The 14,803-nt window shown below is 42.9% G+C and overlaps 1 protein-coding gene across 1 annotated transcript; it reads right to left on the bottom strand.

The window, feature by feature from the left end:
• Positions 1-1,204: 1,204 nt before the first annotated feature.
• nsun2 (NOP2/Sun RNA methyltransferase 2) lies at positions 1,205-14,300 on the bottom strand. The gene is made up of 19 exons (XM_085791960.1): positions 14,084-14,300; positions 13,148-13,305; positions 12,681-12,785; positions 12,484-12,589; positions 12,181-12,252; positions 11,950-12,034; positions 11,648-11,840; positions 9,695-9,769; positions 9,387-9,517; positions 7,716-7,789; positions 7,401-7,531; positions 6,693-6,789; positions 6,249-6,463; positions 5,853-5,945; positions 5,572-5,707; positions 4,430-4,510; positions 3,666-3,804; positions 2,045-2,084; positions 1,205-1,941 (listed from the first exon to the last, which is right to left on the bottom strand). The coding sequence occupies exons 1-19, from the start codon at positions 14,147-14,149 to the stop codon at positions 1,632-1,634; spliced, it is 2,307 nt and encodes a 768-aa protein (XP_085648086.1). The 5' UTR covers positions 14,150-14,300; the 3' UTR covers positions 1,205-1,631.
• Between the last annotated feature and the right edge of the window lie 503 nt (positions 14,301-14,803).

Genomic DNA, 14,803 nt, shown 5'->3' with positions numbered 1-14,803 from the left:
TCCATCCATCCATCCAATGCAGTGGAGTCGCAGTGACAACCACTGACAGGATGTAGGAAATATGCTGCTGTCACTAGAAGCTTGATTTGATGATTTTTGAAACAAAGAGAAATTTTGGTTTGTACAACCTCAAGAATATAAAAATCTAACTAATGACAAGGTCACAAGTTCTGCAGGCTGCAGCACAAGTGCTTCCTGCACCTTTCAGCAATGTGGCTTTGAGGATGGTTATGTTAATGGATCAGTTCATCAAACCCAGTGTCTGGATGATCTGCACATCATTGTGTGAGGTCTCTAGAGAATAAATCATAATGAATTAAGTGACTTATCTTGCACCGCCAGCAGGTGAGTTTTCACTTGACCACTGCATTATTTCAGCATTGATGGATCAGCACAAAATTTGGGTCATGCATCAATTGTTCCCAGACAGGATCCTGATGATTTTAATCTGACTTTTCCTCTAGTGCCACCATGAGGTTGACATTTCAGGTTTTGAGTGAAATACACCATAACTAATGGACGGATTGCTGTGAAATTACAGCTTTAACTATTCATACACCACCAGTGTCAGATGATAATTTGAATTTGTGCAATGTTTTGATATATATGACCAAATACTTACAAAACTAACTTGTTATGCTCTGTGCAAGTGTACATATGTTGACATACTAGCACTTTTTACACTCTTTACATCTGTGTTACCAAACCAAAACCTCATTTATCACATATTTACTGTATATGAACTAATTGCAATATTATATAAAGTATCATGGATCTATTCTATGTCAGAGCTGAGCAGTTTCATATTCCTATGCAGATTGTAGATAAACATTGAACTTAATCATAAAAATCAATTTTACTGTTTATCCTTTGGCACTGCACACTGCCTCTTGGCTGTATGAAGATGTAATAAAAATATCTCTACTGGCTACAGATGCGCATTTCATTTCATGACCATTTCTGACGGTGCTCAACAGCCCATTATTATCTAACCATGAGATATTGTCATCGGTTTTAGGTCATAACAGCATTTTTCACAGAGTACATTATTACATGGGATTCATGTAAATGTCACATTGTTTTTTGAGTGGGTTGAAAGTGGAAGAAAAACCTTGGCTTGTCTGTCAGATGAATAAAGGCATACTTTATTTTACACCATAATGGAAACTACTGCTGTAGCCAAATAATCTGACCTTTGACACAGTTAACATTTCACACTTTAATCAACTCTGATTCAAATCTGCGTTTTACAGGTGTAAAAAAAAAAAAGAGATGGTAGTTAATATAAACCTCTCAAACATGAGCAACTGAAAAAAATTATGCCACTTTATCAGTGGAATAGATTTGTTAAAACATGAAAAAAAGATCTATAAAATAAGACAGGCCTTTAACTAAAAAGCTGACTCCTGGAGGGATCCAAAACTGAAACATCCCAGGAGAGTCCATCTCTGGGAGGGAATCCTTCTGCACTGGCAGTTTGATCAACAGAGAAACCCGTAGACACGTTATCACCCTCCTCTACCACATCACGTGGTCTTGGACCTGGTCGACTTGGCAGCTCTTAGAGCTCTAATGTGTCTTCAGTCAATCCTCCTCTCTCTCTCTCTCTCTCTCTCTGTCTCCTAACAGTCTCAGCTGCTGGTCCCCTGCTTGCCGCAGTCGCTCTTTGGTACTGATGATCCGTTTTCGCTGCCGTTCTCCAAGTCCAGTTTTTCCGCCGCGTCTTCCTCCTCCTCTGCGACCTTTTCGCCCTCATCCTCCTCCTTACCTTCCTTTTCTCCATCTCTCCGTTTCTGCCCCTGGCCCTGTTTGTCTCTGAAGACCTCCACGCCTAACATTCGGAGGTAATGAAATCTCTCGTTGCGGGGGACAAAGGCACGGATGGATGTCTTTCCCCTCCAGCCACACAGCTGGATGGGACACTGAGGCTCTGCAGGGTTCCTGAAAAACACAGGCAAAAGGACAGGTGTAAGAAACAGTCATCACCTTAAAATGATGACGATACCATACACATGCAAACATCAAAATATGAAAAACAACTTACTCTGGGTTGGGAATGTATTTCAACACAATGCTGCCCATTCCTGTGGAGATAAACATGCGTCAGTCACAGCAGATTGTTGTTAAACCCAAAGTGCAGTTACTTTCTTTAATATCAGATAATTAGCCAGTCAAACTAAGCTTTTCATTTGCTGGAAGTGCTCAGCTTCTGCTTTAAGAGTTTTGGATCAGTGCCTTGCTCATGGGCAGCTCAAGACAGAGCATTAATCATTCACTTCCCTCTTTCATAGCCAGCCAGGAGACTCACACCCACTACTTCACCGCTATGAACTCTGACCAAGAAAGCAAAAAGGTGAAGTGGCACTGTTTCCTATGGAAATCTGTAGTGGCGTTAATCATTCAGCTTCCCCTTCCTCAAAGTGGTCTATAAAGGAACATAAATAGTGCCGTTAAAGTTGCACAACCTCAACGTCACCCTGTGAAAACACCAAGAGCTCATGTGATTGATGTGATCACTCTCTCAATTCCTCTCAGACACACTGAGTGACGACAGTGGAGCCACAAATACATTTCATGACTGTGTTCAAACAAAAACCTCCCACTAAGAAAATACAGTAAGGATCAAGGCATGGGGTTACGTGAGTTATTCTGCACTTGATGTTAATGATGCTGCTGTGGTGGAATGTAAAACAGGACGCTGTCTATAAAGGAACTCCCCCCACTCTTATTTCTATGTTTGTAGACCAAATCTGTCTATGATTCTTTTGTTTATGTGATGACATGGCCCCATCCCCTGTTGTTCTTGTTGTTATGGTTGTTTTTGTCTAAGAAAGCACTGTTTGTATGTTTTTGTGCTCATCTGTGCTGGTTTATGTTAATGTGTATTTGGCTACTCATAATTACATGTTGTATATGGGAAGGACTGCACACATGGTGTAGACTTCCATTTATGTCTCTCCAGCCTCTTGCTTTATATTTGTATTTATCATTATTTTATTTTATTTTTTGATATATGAAAAAACTAAAGGTATTGAACAGAAAAAACCACCACCTCCAAGATTAATCATTAATTATTAGACTTAAAGGGGAACTATGCAAGTCTGGTCACTTTTCCGCTGTTTTGCTAACCCTCTTCCCGACCATGTGCATTTGTTTTCATTGAAGCTGACGAGAAAGCAGTCCATGGAGCGGTGGATAGCATTATATATGATACACATGTTATGATGTGTATATTTGTCTAGTCTTATCTGTCATAAACGAGAACCTCCATTCTCCCTGTAACAAGTTACATGTCATTTATTGAACCATCACAATTACTACGAAGCTGTTTAATTAAGGTAAAAATGTAGCATAGTTAAGCTAAAAAAGATCCTGCATAGTTCCTCTTTAAAAATCAAAACTTTCACTCAATCACTAAAACTCTGGAGGGGGGGGGGGGGCTGCACAGAAACAGCAGCGAGTCTCTGCCAGCGTCTCTGTTGCAACCATCAGTCATACGATTATATAGGATTAAATATGTGAAACACTGGCAGTCAAGTCAAATCTAGTATTAATCTAACACAACAAACAATGACGACAAGTTAATATATTAATAGGAAAATGTGAGTTGTGGTAGTCGCTCCGATGATCGTCAATCATCATCCAACTACAGCTGCAGCACGTACCCAGTGTCTTGGCCTGAGCGTGAGCGTGGTCCTCCAGCTTGCTGAGGAACGGGTTCTCCTGGGTCAGCAGAACTTTGATGTCCTCCACACTCACTCTGATGATCCTGGAGCGGATGTACGGCTGCAGAGTGTAGATGCCCTGATGGTTGGGGACAGAGAAGGAGACGAGAGGCGCTTTACAACCCCGCTCTCCTGCACAATTAATTCCGACTTCTTTACAGTTCCTCTGTGCATATACGATGAATTAATTATCAGTTTATTTGAGTGTGAACTCGGCCATCTGTCTCTCTTGTTATTCGGCTGTCTGCGTCTCTTTGATGGCGGACGCACAAGTGACAGCAAGATGAACCTTCTCCATGTTTGAGTAGACACAAAAGAAGCAGCTTATACAAAGAGAGTTGTTCTGAAAAATCAAAGAGTAAGTAGGTTTCTGAAATCCCAGGGAATACAAGCACAGTGTTTTACCGAGCATCACTTCACTATGGGGTTCATTTGCATATAAAGAGGATTACATGGTGTGAAAATGTGCGGCTAAGGTGTGAAGATTCAAAGAAAATGTTAGAGTTTCACAATAAAGCAGATTTCAGTTCATAAAAATATCGCGCGACAGAAAAAAAAAATGGAATGGATTCACAGAAAATCATTTACAGTACGAGTACGGGAGATGAGTTCATGTGTGATTGACTGAAACCTGCCCCCTTATTGCTCGGGATGCTGTGGCTGTAAATGTGGTGTGTGAGTGTCTGTGTGTGTTTTTGCGTTACCTCCTGAGCCAGTCTGAAAGCACAGCCAAACTCCTCTCCATCACTGTTGCGAGACCACACCTTCACCCCTGTGTTAATGACCTGAGAAACAGAAAAGAAATAAATAAACCCCGCCGTCTGACATATGGCTCCGTCCACACAACAACACAATGATGCCAGATCCCACTCGCTTGAACCACTAATTACCGTTTCTGCCAAGAATACAATAAACAGGTGTCAATTATAATAAGTCCAATCGAAAATAAAGGATGAATCCAGCTGTTTATGCTGTGGTTATATTGCCGGTAATGCAAATACAATCGCTGATGTTTAGCTAACTTTGCAGCTTCACCGTGCAACATATTACAAAACTGTGGGTAAACACCGTGCAGCCAGTCTCTGGTGGGTGGGAGGCGACTGTCAAGTTATTTGCATAGTAAAACATGACTACACCTCTGAAGTAAGTCGGCTTGTTGTTGTAACCTCAGGGAAATTCATAATTTTATGTAATAATTTCTTATTAGAATATGAGCGCAGGAGGAATTGATGTTGTTATATACTCTAGATACGAGTGTGTTGGTATTCTGATTTCTTCTGTGTGAAACTCCAGGTGTTGTGTGTGTGTGTGTGTGTGTGGGGGGGGGTGAGCAGCGCCTGCTTTCAATCGGAACATGTAATGATGTGAGAACAGGACACTCTCGTCCAACTGAACAAAACAAAAAAAAAGTGAGAAACATCAAAAACAATGTGGAGAACAAAGAGAGCGAGATGCACGCAAACAAACACACACACACACACAGTGCCACCTGTGCAGGTGCTACAGGGTGGAGAACAAGAGGGATTTGGGATAGAAGAGGGTCCCATCTGTTAGGCTGCACACACGTACACAAGAAAAACAAACCGAGGTATCAGTGTAAAGCCAATATATGTCTGTATTCAAACACTAACCATCCTGTGCACGTCTACCCTCATGGACACGATGCAGTCGACTACACTGACTCATTATTCAATACTGGATGCGTAGCCTCGAGGAAAGAATTGATTATTGATTGGCTGCATCTATTTTTATCAGATCTCCATGCGAGGAAATCCTTTACCATCATCAACATTGTCAAACCTGGCTTTCAACGTGTGTGATGATCTAAGAGGACAGACACACACACCTTCATGCGCTCGCTGTTGTTGAGCAGCACGTTGCGCAGCTCTTTGGACACCATGTACAAGTGTCTCTTCTTGCCCTCGTGGGTCCTGGTCAGAACGTTGAGTTTGGGGAAACCGGGGGACAGATCATAGAAAGATCTAAAAGAGATAGGAGAGAAGAAAAAAAAACACAGTATTGGTTTTGCATCATCATCAAACACGATCACGTCCACATTCAGCACACACACACACACACACACACACACACACACACACACACACACACACACACACACACACTTACTGTATGGTGGTGAAGACTGGGTCTTCCTCTGTGAGGAACACAAAGGGGTCCTCCTTATAACCAAACAGCTTCATCTTCTTTGAGGGTGGAGGGCTGCAGGACACACAAAGGAAACAGATTAAATTGTTTTTAATTATTTAAAAACTATAATTGTGTTCAGTTGTGCTGCAAAACTATCTCTTGTCTGTGGCTTAACTGAAGGTTTCATGTGTGGAAAACATCTATGAGAGCTTTTGAATCATTTTCAATAATCAATTGAATATTCATCATAAATGAAGGATATTGGACTTATTTCTCTTCCTGTGCAGGAGTGATGTCATGTCTGTCTTTATTATGACGGCTGAGGAGCCGCCAGGTCTCCTTTGTTTATTGGCTCCACAGACCAAGATGACTCACCCACACACTCCATCTTGTTTAGCTGCGTTCTCCGGAGCCAACGACGCTCCTTTGGGTGCCTCCTCCTCTGCCTCCCCGCTCACTTTTCCTCCCAGGCCTTCCCCCTCCCCCTCCCCCTCGGCGCGCTCGGGCTGGCAGGGAGCGTCTGCGGGGGTCGAGGCCGCCGGAGAGCCTCCGGTCTGGGCCGCCGAGCTGGACGACACGTCCTTCCTCAGCTGGAGACGACAGAGAGGGGAGGGGAGGGAGAAGAGGAGAGGAAGGGGGGGGGGGATGAGCAGACAAAGAGAGAGAGAAGAGATGGAGTCCCCAGCTGTGGCTGGTAAAACTGAACAGGTGAGTTGAGGCGGTGCTGCCTACGGGGGGGGAAGTCTGCTCCGTTTCCCCTCTTTGACTGAGACTGACGATCTAATGAGGCTTCACGTGTTTGTGATTGTGAGGACGCACCTTGGGATATCTTTTGTTCCACGGCATTGGGGCTTTCTTCACCAGCACGGCCACAAAAAAACCTCCAGTGTTCTGGTGATGTGGCAGAATCCTCATACTGACATTAACACACACACACACACACAGAAAAAAACATAAATCATGGCTCTGAGCTTCGTGGTGCCATCTACAGTGGACATAAAACAAGAGGAGCTGTGACAACGTGTAACAACAGTTCCCTCTGCTGGCCGATGTGTGTTTCAGTAAAAGGCTGCAGAGAAGAAATGACATCATTCCCCCCATAACGTGAGAGTGCAGGTGTGTAAATGTATGTGCGTCCGTGCAGACGGTGTGATGTGTTTTGTGGAAAGCTGTGCCAGGAAGAAAATTAATCAGACACATTACTCTGCTGATGAAATTGGCATCAATGAAAAGAGAAAAGGTTGGAAGTGTGAGGAGAATATTTTCTCTTGAGGATAAAAAAAAATAGAAATGAGTTTTTTTTTCTTTTTAAAAATTACCCTCTTTCTACTGAGCTCATCATCAGAGACACTTTGATTCCTCTGAGAGTCAAACTTTGGCTTTAGCTCCTTCAGTCAACAGGTCAGGACCGGGTTCACCAAACATGGTCTTCGAAATTAGAGCGAAAACTGCGCGTCGTAAACAAAATCCTTCACACCTCATTAACAGCACAGACTCCCAGTGTGGATGTGTATGTTGTGTACATACCATCTCTCCAGATGCATGCTGGTCAGTTTCTCCTGCTCTTTGGGTGGGAACATGGTGGGACGGATCTGTGTGTGCCGACTGCCTGGAACCTCGGACCAGTCTGAGAACCACTGGCCGTCTTTGGTCATCAGCTGCAGGGCAAAGAGCACAGACCACAGTCACAACACTGAGCCCAAAAAAAACAAAACAAGACCAAAAAAACCCCATTCAGTCTGACTTTGAAGTTGAACTGCTTCCATGACCTAAACACTGCCTTCCTTCATGGCCTGCGGTCGGCCTGTAGTGACGACTGCCAAAGACTAAACATTCCAGTACCTTCCAGGAAGTGACCCCGGGCATCCACTTCAGGCCTGGCAGGTCGGCGGAGCAGTCGGCCAGCTCCAGCGCTCCTGGAAAAGTGGACAGAAGAGCCATTACGACTTGGCAGCAGAAGACCAGAGGGTTATATTTAGATATTGTTTTGATATCATATGTTTTGACCTATCGAGCCTCTTAAGAGTCAAGGAAATGGTGGTGCAGGGTCATCAGCTGCAGACCTCACACACTGCAGCAATAAGGAAGTGGTTTGCCTTTAATAAGGAAATGGGATCACTCTGGAGTGATCTGTTCTGTTAAAAGTAGAAAATATGCAATGTCCACAGATTCTTGGTCCATGTGAACGTTTATATAAAAATATAATTTTGTAGGAGAGGATATCTGAATGAGGCCACTGTGGACACTCGCACACTTTAGTTGCATGATTACACTACGCAGGAGTTCCATATAAAACTGATTTGGATGCAAATGGAGAAGTTGTATGATCTTTTTCAATCCTCAGCACCTTTTCACACCGTTTATACCATCTCATACATTTGGATATGGATCAGGGAACACAGACTTATAATTAAATAAGAAAATGTATATTTTACACATTAAAAATCTGGGTGAAAATGTGTGTTTTAGTTAGAAATCAGCAGTCGAACCAACAAACAAACAAAGCAACTGTGGCAAATGCAAAAAAATGTTGATATGGATCACTGTAGTGTCAACTACTGAATGAACCTGTGGCCTGGCTGAACCCTGCCCCCTGCAGGATGCAGGAGGCATTGTGGTTAATCACCATTTCCTGACATCCAACTATGAAGGATTAAAGGGATAGTAGCATTTTTTTAAAGTGGGGTTGTATGATCTACAAATAGCCCCTAAGTACTTTAATTGCAGTAGAAGACTCTCTGCACTCCTCCCGTTAGCAACGCCAGCCCATAACCCTGCCCAGAGATTTACAACATACAGTGTTGTGAACAGACCCAAAGAAACGGCTAACCAACTGCTGATCGGCAGGCGCTAACCCTGGGCCGAGGGATATGTGAGTTGGTTAGGTCCAAATAAAAACTGCGTTTTTCCTGCACTTTGAAGGGCTGGAAAAAATTATATTATAGCGAACAATGGAACTGTGTATTTTTTTTCAGGTAAAACCTCTTTTAGGCCGCGGAAATAGGCTGTTTCTTTGGGTCTGTTCACAACACTGTATGTTGTAAATCTCTGGGCAGGGCTATGGGCTGGTGTTGCTAACGGGAGGAGTGCAGAGAGTCTTCTACTGCAATTAAAGTACTTAGGGGCTATTTGTAGATCATACAACCCCACTTTTAAAAAAATGATACTATCCCTTTAAGTGAAAAATGAAACTTACAAATTAATTAAATTAGATTATCATGAAAATAATTAGCTGCAGCTCTCATTGTTCTCATAAGAAAAACATAAGCACTCCTGAGATGTAATTGCAGTCGATGTGATGTTGCGTCTACAAGTGTGAACTGATCGGGTCCTGAGATATTTGACGACGAGCTGAAGCTCAGAGACAAAACAAAAACTGAAAATGTGAAACAAATGAAAATACAGTCAACAATATATTCACAAAGAAACAGAGAATAAACTTAAGTAAAATTGAACTTTGATTTGAAAGAGAAAAGTTGAACACATATGGCCTCAGCTGTTTTTCCTCGTTACCTTCGCTCTTCTCCAGCAGCGCTGCGATGACAGCTTCGTCCTCTATAGGGTTGAGTGAACAGGTGGAGTAGACCATCCTCCCTCCTACAGCCAGCTGTTCAACCCCGCGCACTGCGATCCGCAGCTGGAGCCTGGTGAACGCACAACGCACACACACGAAAACTGTAATTCAGCCAAGTTTTCTCAATTAACGCCCAAAGAAACACACACGTTCCCTTGTTGTTTAGTCATTTTAGTCCTTCGCACAAGTGCATGAAATTCCTGTGTTGTCACAGAAAGAGGAGCGCACGCTCTTTTCACCCACTCACCCGTGGAGGTGCAGGCTGTTGCTGGTCGTCCACTTCTTCCACACGTCTATGTTCTTCCTCATGGTGCCGTCCCCGCTGCAGAGACACAGGGCAGACAGCAGCGCTCAGACTTGTTCACAGTTTGGCTTGTGGTGCCAAAACCATCAGAGATCCTCAAGACTTCTCACAGAGCTAGAGAAAATACGCCTGAGAAGCACAAACTGTCTAAATGCCGGGCTTCAGCTGACTAACATCACTGCTGCCTGCGTCTTCATTACTGCTTTTCTTCCTCTCCCTCGCCCTCTGTTGTGTTTGGCAGCGACTCCTGGCTCCGGCGCTGCAGCTGGCCAGACTCAGGCTGTAGATCCTGCTGCTCTGCTCCGACAAAACCACACTAGGCTTCAACCAAGCAGACACAGTATCAGCTAATTCCACAGAGAGGTAGACTGATAGATCGGACCCAACAGGACAGTTGATAAACTATCGTTATCGGCAGTAGTATCGGCTCTGATAGTTGCCGACGGCTTCAAACGATTCACCAGTTGTCAGGATACAACTGCCTTGCACCAGATCAACACACACAAGATAAGAGTAACACCACTGTATATTCAAACAGGGCTCCACAAACACTTGTCTGCTAAACTAAATAATAAAACTGCCTCCTATAAAGCAAGAGTGGAGCTTGAATTGTAATGGTCTTTTCTACAGGAGGCAGCTAGGGACAAAAGGGGTAATTGTGTTGTTGAATGTTGACCATTAATTGCCATACAAATATTTGCGATTCAAGGGATACTTCACCCAAAATCAATAATTCACCATTTACATCATACATCCAATAGTTTACAACAACAAACAAATAACTTGCAGCAAATCTCACACATGAGAATTTTTTTCCCCATCAACTTTTTCATGTTGCAGCTTCAGGACACTTGGGTCAGTACAGACGAGCAGTATGGAGGTATTTGGATGTTTCATAGTGTGTGTTTTGGACGGTTCAAAAGTGAACTCCATCCACCACCATTATTTGAAAATCCGTTGCCAGCCGGACCCCCCCTGGAACTCCAAAAACATTTTGATGACTCCGAAAGTTCTCCAAACCCTTCCTTGGCATGATGGTGAAAAGACGATTGGTGAAATATTGATTTTGGGTGAAGTATCCCTTTAATGATTTAATTGTCTTTTTCTGATCATTTTATTCCACTATTAGTATAAGCCTAAACATAGTTTAAAAATGCACAGACAACTTAAGAAGAAGAAGAACAAGGGCCATGTGTCAACATATGCACGTCAACATATGCACGTCAACATATGCACATCAAAAATGCGGCCGTTGAATATTAGAAATGAAGCTCCTTGACATAAACAGTTTGTGGCTCCACTCATGTGTCATTAAACCATGACAGAAGAAGGGGGCACGACATGATGATGACATTAAAAGAGCACCAGTCAAACCTCAAACTGTGGAAAACGACAAGGAAACAGTGATGGAAATCTGACATTTCTGTTAGTTTCATCCAGCTGTTTTTATACTAATGAGTAGAAACGATTAACAACATGCAAAATAATTGCGATCTGCTCAAATAATTGTGGGTTTTAATCAACTATCGGCTTTTTCCTGCTCCAAACTATTGTTATTATATCGGCTTTTGAAAATCCACCATCGGTCGACTCTGTATGATTTGGATGCATGTGTGACCACTTACCTTGCACCAAAACATGAAGAAAATAAAAAGCAGAACATTAATAACAACCGTTTCTGAGGCTATACTTAGATGTCTTGAATTTGACGGACAGGGTGAGGCCTCATCTCCATCTGTCTCGCACAAGAATCTCGTCTCTCCAGCCAGACACCCACACGTACAGCCCAGCTCAGACACATTTCTGTCTTTATCCACTCACACACACGACCCTGGTTCTCCCGCAGCGCTGCGGCAGCCCGATCGGAACAGACGAGTCCCGCAGCTGTTTACTGACCTGCAGGGCACATCGCACAGGATGCGGTCGTAGAAGAGGATGTCCTTGGTGCCGTCCGAGTCGATCTTCAGCGTGGGGATGCAGGAGGCGTCGTGGTTGACCACCATGATGCAGGGGCTGTTGAGACGCTTGGCCTGGTGCACCAGCAGGTAGCAGCGCTTGTTGTCCACATCGTTGGCAATGACAAAGCCCTCTGGAAGGTGGAGGTGGAGATTAGAATAACATATAATTTATCAATGAGGGAAGTGGCATAGACAAAGATGTTTGTTATATATCTTCAGGGTTAAATCTGTGCTTTTTACCTGGAAATGGCACATCCATGTCAGCGTGGAGCATCTCAATCAGCTGGGCTGTTTTTGACCCTGGTGCTGCACACATGTCCAGGATCTGCACACAAACACAAACACAATACAATAACACTTCAAACAAAGTTTTTAAGCACAGCTGTTGCCCAGGGCCTAAAGGAAGAAAAAAAAATGCATAAACTACTGACAGATCTAACCTTCAAAAGAGGGCAGTGCTTTTTTTTTTACCTTGTGGTGGGGCTCAATCTTCAGGAGCAGAGGGGGGATCATGCTGACAGCCTCCTGCCGACTGATGTTACCCTGCAAGGACAGACGTAAAAATTATGGCTGCCTCTTCATTTCACAGATGATTTCTGACATTTTGTTTTTCTTTGTGTTTTTTTTCCATCTCTCTACCCAGGGTGAACACAGCCTGTATTTCAACCTGAAATGCTGCTGTTATGACTTTATATCTTCTGCCACAGCCTTTAATAGGGGCCACAGGGTATTTCTGGTAAACCGTGTGTTCCGTCTGGTCTGTGTCGCACTCACCGACTCTGTCTCGCTGACCAGAAACTGGTGGAACTTCTCCAGCAGGGGAGACTTCCTGATGATCTTCCTGCTCATGTTGGTGTGCCAGGCTTGTTCATCAGGATACCTAGAGAACGCACACACACACAGTCCACACTGAGTTTTTTGTTTGAGTGTGTGTTACCTTGTAACCTGAGGTAAACCATGCCGGCTCTTACCAGCTCAGAGGCTGTGGAGCCTCGATCTTCTGTCCATCGATCTCCACCTTCTGAATGTCCTTGAAGTATTTCTCCTTCAGACAGTGGAGGATCTCTTTGGCATGGCTGCAAGACAGCAGAGAGGGGCAGACAGACACCATGTGGTGACTGTAGTATCTACAAATATTTGTGTCATTCAGCAGTGAGACAACTTAGGTCACGAGACCACAGGCAATAATGAAAAAGATGAGTTAAGATTAATTTCCGACACATAAACTTTCAGAATGTCTGTTCAGTTGCAGATCTAACCATCTCACATAGTAAAGCACCTACATTCAATCTAAATATGAGAGTTTTTTTCTAAGTGAGAAAAGATATTATGAATAATAATGCACAAATTTGCTGAGGTGAAATAGGCCTCTCTGGAAGTTGTTTGGCATGAGTGAGACAAAGAGTAGGAATCCAGGTTACAAATATGTCCAGCTGACCTCTTGTATCCGGTGATGCGGATGGTTGCTGGCAGCGGTTCCCTCATAGCATCCATAAACTCCTCGAACTCTCCCTCAGGCACCAGGCCCAGCTCCTTGTAGTAGTGCTCGAAAAGCTTATTCTCCTTGACAATGTCGGCATATCCAGCTCCCCAGCCCTGATACACAACAAGGATGCACAGTCATCAGTAAGGCCAATTCATTAGGTAAACCTGGCCAACAATAATGTAGTCTAATATAACAATCATGCAATATTATTTGTATGTAATATGTTGCATTACTTTTAACTGAGTGAATAATGGCTACTTAAACTGCTGTACAGAATAGCCAAACATCAATAACACTAACTAAGATGTATTAATCCGTAAGAAACTAAATGCCACTTGAAAAGTGTACATTTAACTTTTCTTCTTACATATGGTCAAGAACAGATCTATAACATGTAGAACATGACATAAAATCTGTTACATCTCAGCAGTATAATCATCCACATACACAACTTGTTTCAATCACTGTTTGGAGTTCATGTCCAACCCTGTAAGAAAAGACCTTCATGCTTGTATATACATCGCAACATAAGGAAATAAAAATAAATAAATAAATAAAAATATGCGGCACGTGCAGGAAATGCCTCATAATCTGTACCAACATTAACAAAAACACGTATGTGAGGAGTTTTTAAAGTGATAAATGATGCTCATCCGTTATTGCCATGAAATAGCTGAGTTAAGAGTGTTAGCTTCCCTATCTACCAGATGTTAAACACTGTCATAAAACAAGGGCTGGGAATTAAGATAAGTAAAGACAACAAACCAGAAAATGTCCACGGCTCCTTTACACTGACTAAATGTAAACATAGTAACTAATGTGTGGCCTGGCTGAGCAAACTCATATTAGCAGGAGTTGCAGCAGCAGCAGTAGAGGAGTGAACCTTACAGCGTTGTCTCTGTCGTCCCTGCCGGTAGCCTGGTTTTTCTGCCGCTGTCTGCTTCTTTTCCCCATCTTGGAAAAGCACACAACTCTGGAGAAAAGTCTGCGGAGCGACGTAATGGTTGGACGCAGGGAAATGTGACCTGCAGCTGCGATAAAAATGTAAAATCTACTCAGCGTTAGAGAGGATGCAGTGTAGCACTGGGCTGTGTATCCTCGAAACGTGTTGCCTGTGACGCACGTGAATCAGGACCCAAATTGAGGGGGCCACGGAAAGTGCCTGAAGAAGAAAAAAAATCTTCGGCGCGGTTAGGGCACTTCACTGTTTTCATATGATTTCTGAAACATTATCAGTATTATCACTATCAAAAATGTTTCTAATTTTAGCCGCTTTGGTTCAATATAATTATTGTACAACAAAATTCAGAAAGTGTTATTTCTTTTTTCCTTTAAATCACTTTTAACTCTATTTGAAGTAAACTGAAAGTAATGTAACTCATATGAGGTGCATTTTAATAATAATAATAATAATAATAATAAATACATTTATTTCTCACCAAATATTCAGGACAACTACAGAATTATCATACATACACATAATGTACACATATGAACATCGATGACGTCAAAGCCACACCGCGTTCTGGTTCTGCCGGTTCTGCCTTCCTATTTAAAACGGAGCGTTTTGATTGGCTCATGACATCCGATCCCATATGTGTTCATGGA

The sequence above is a fragment of the Trachurus japonicus genome, chromosome 11 (assembly GCF_045865225.1).
Source record: "Trachurus japonicus isolate A0001 chromosome 11, Traja_1.0".
NCBI lineage: Eukaryota > Metazoa > Chordata > Actinopteri > Carangiformes > Carangidae > Trachurus > Trachurus japonicus.
This window is presented reverse-complemented; position numbering and strand designations above follow the sequence as displayed.

Coding starts and splice junctions, on each gene's coding strand:
- nsun2 (XM_085791960.1), bottom strand. CDS start 14,149: ATGGGGAAAAGAAGCAGACAGCGGCAGAAAAACCAGGCTACCGGCAGG. Junction 6,464..6,692: donor GGAACAAAAGATATCCCAAG/GTGCGTCCTCAC, acceptor TGTCGTCTCCAG/CTGAGGAAGGACGTGTCGTC. Junction 5,708..5,852: donor CCAGTCTTCACCACCATACA/GTAAGTGTGTGT, acceptor TATCTCTTTTAG/ATCTTTCTATGATCTGTCCC.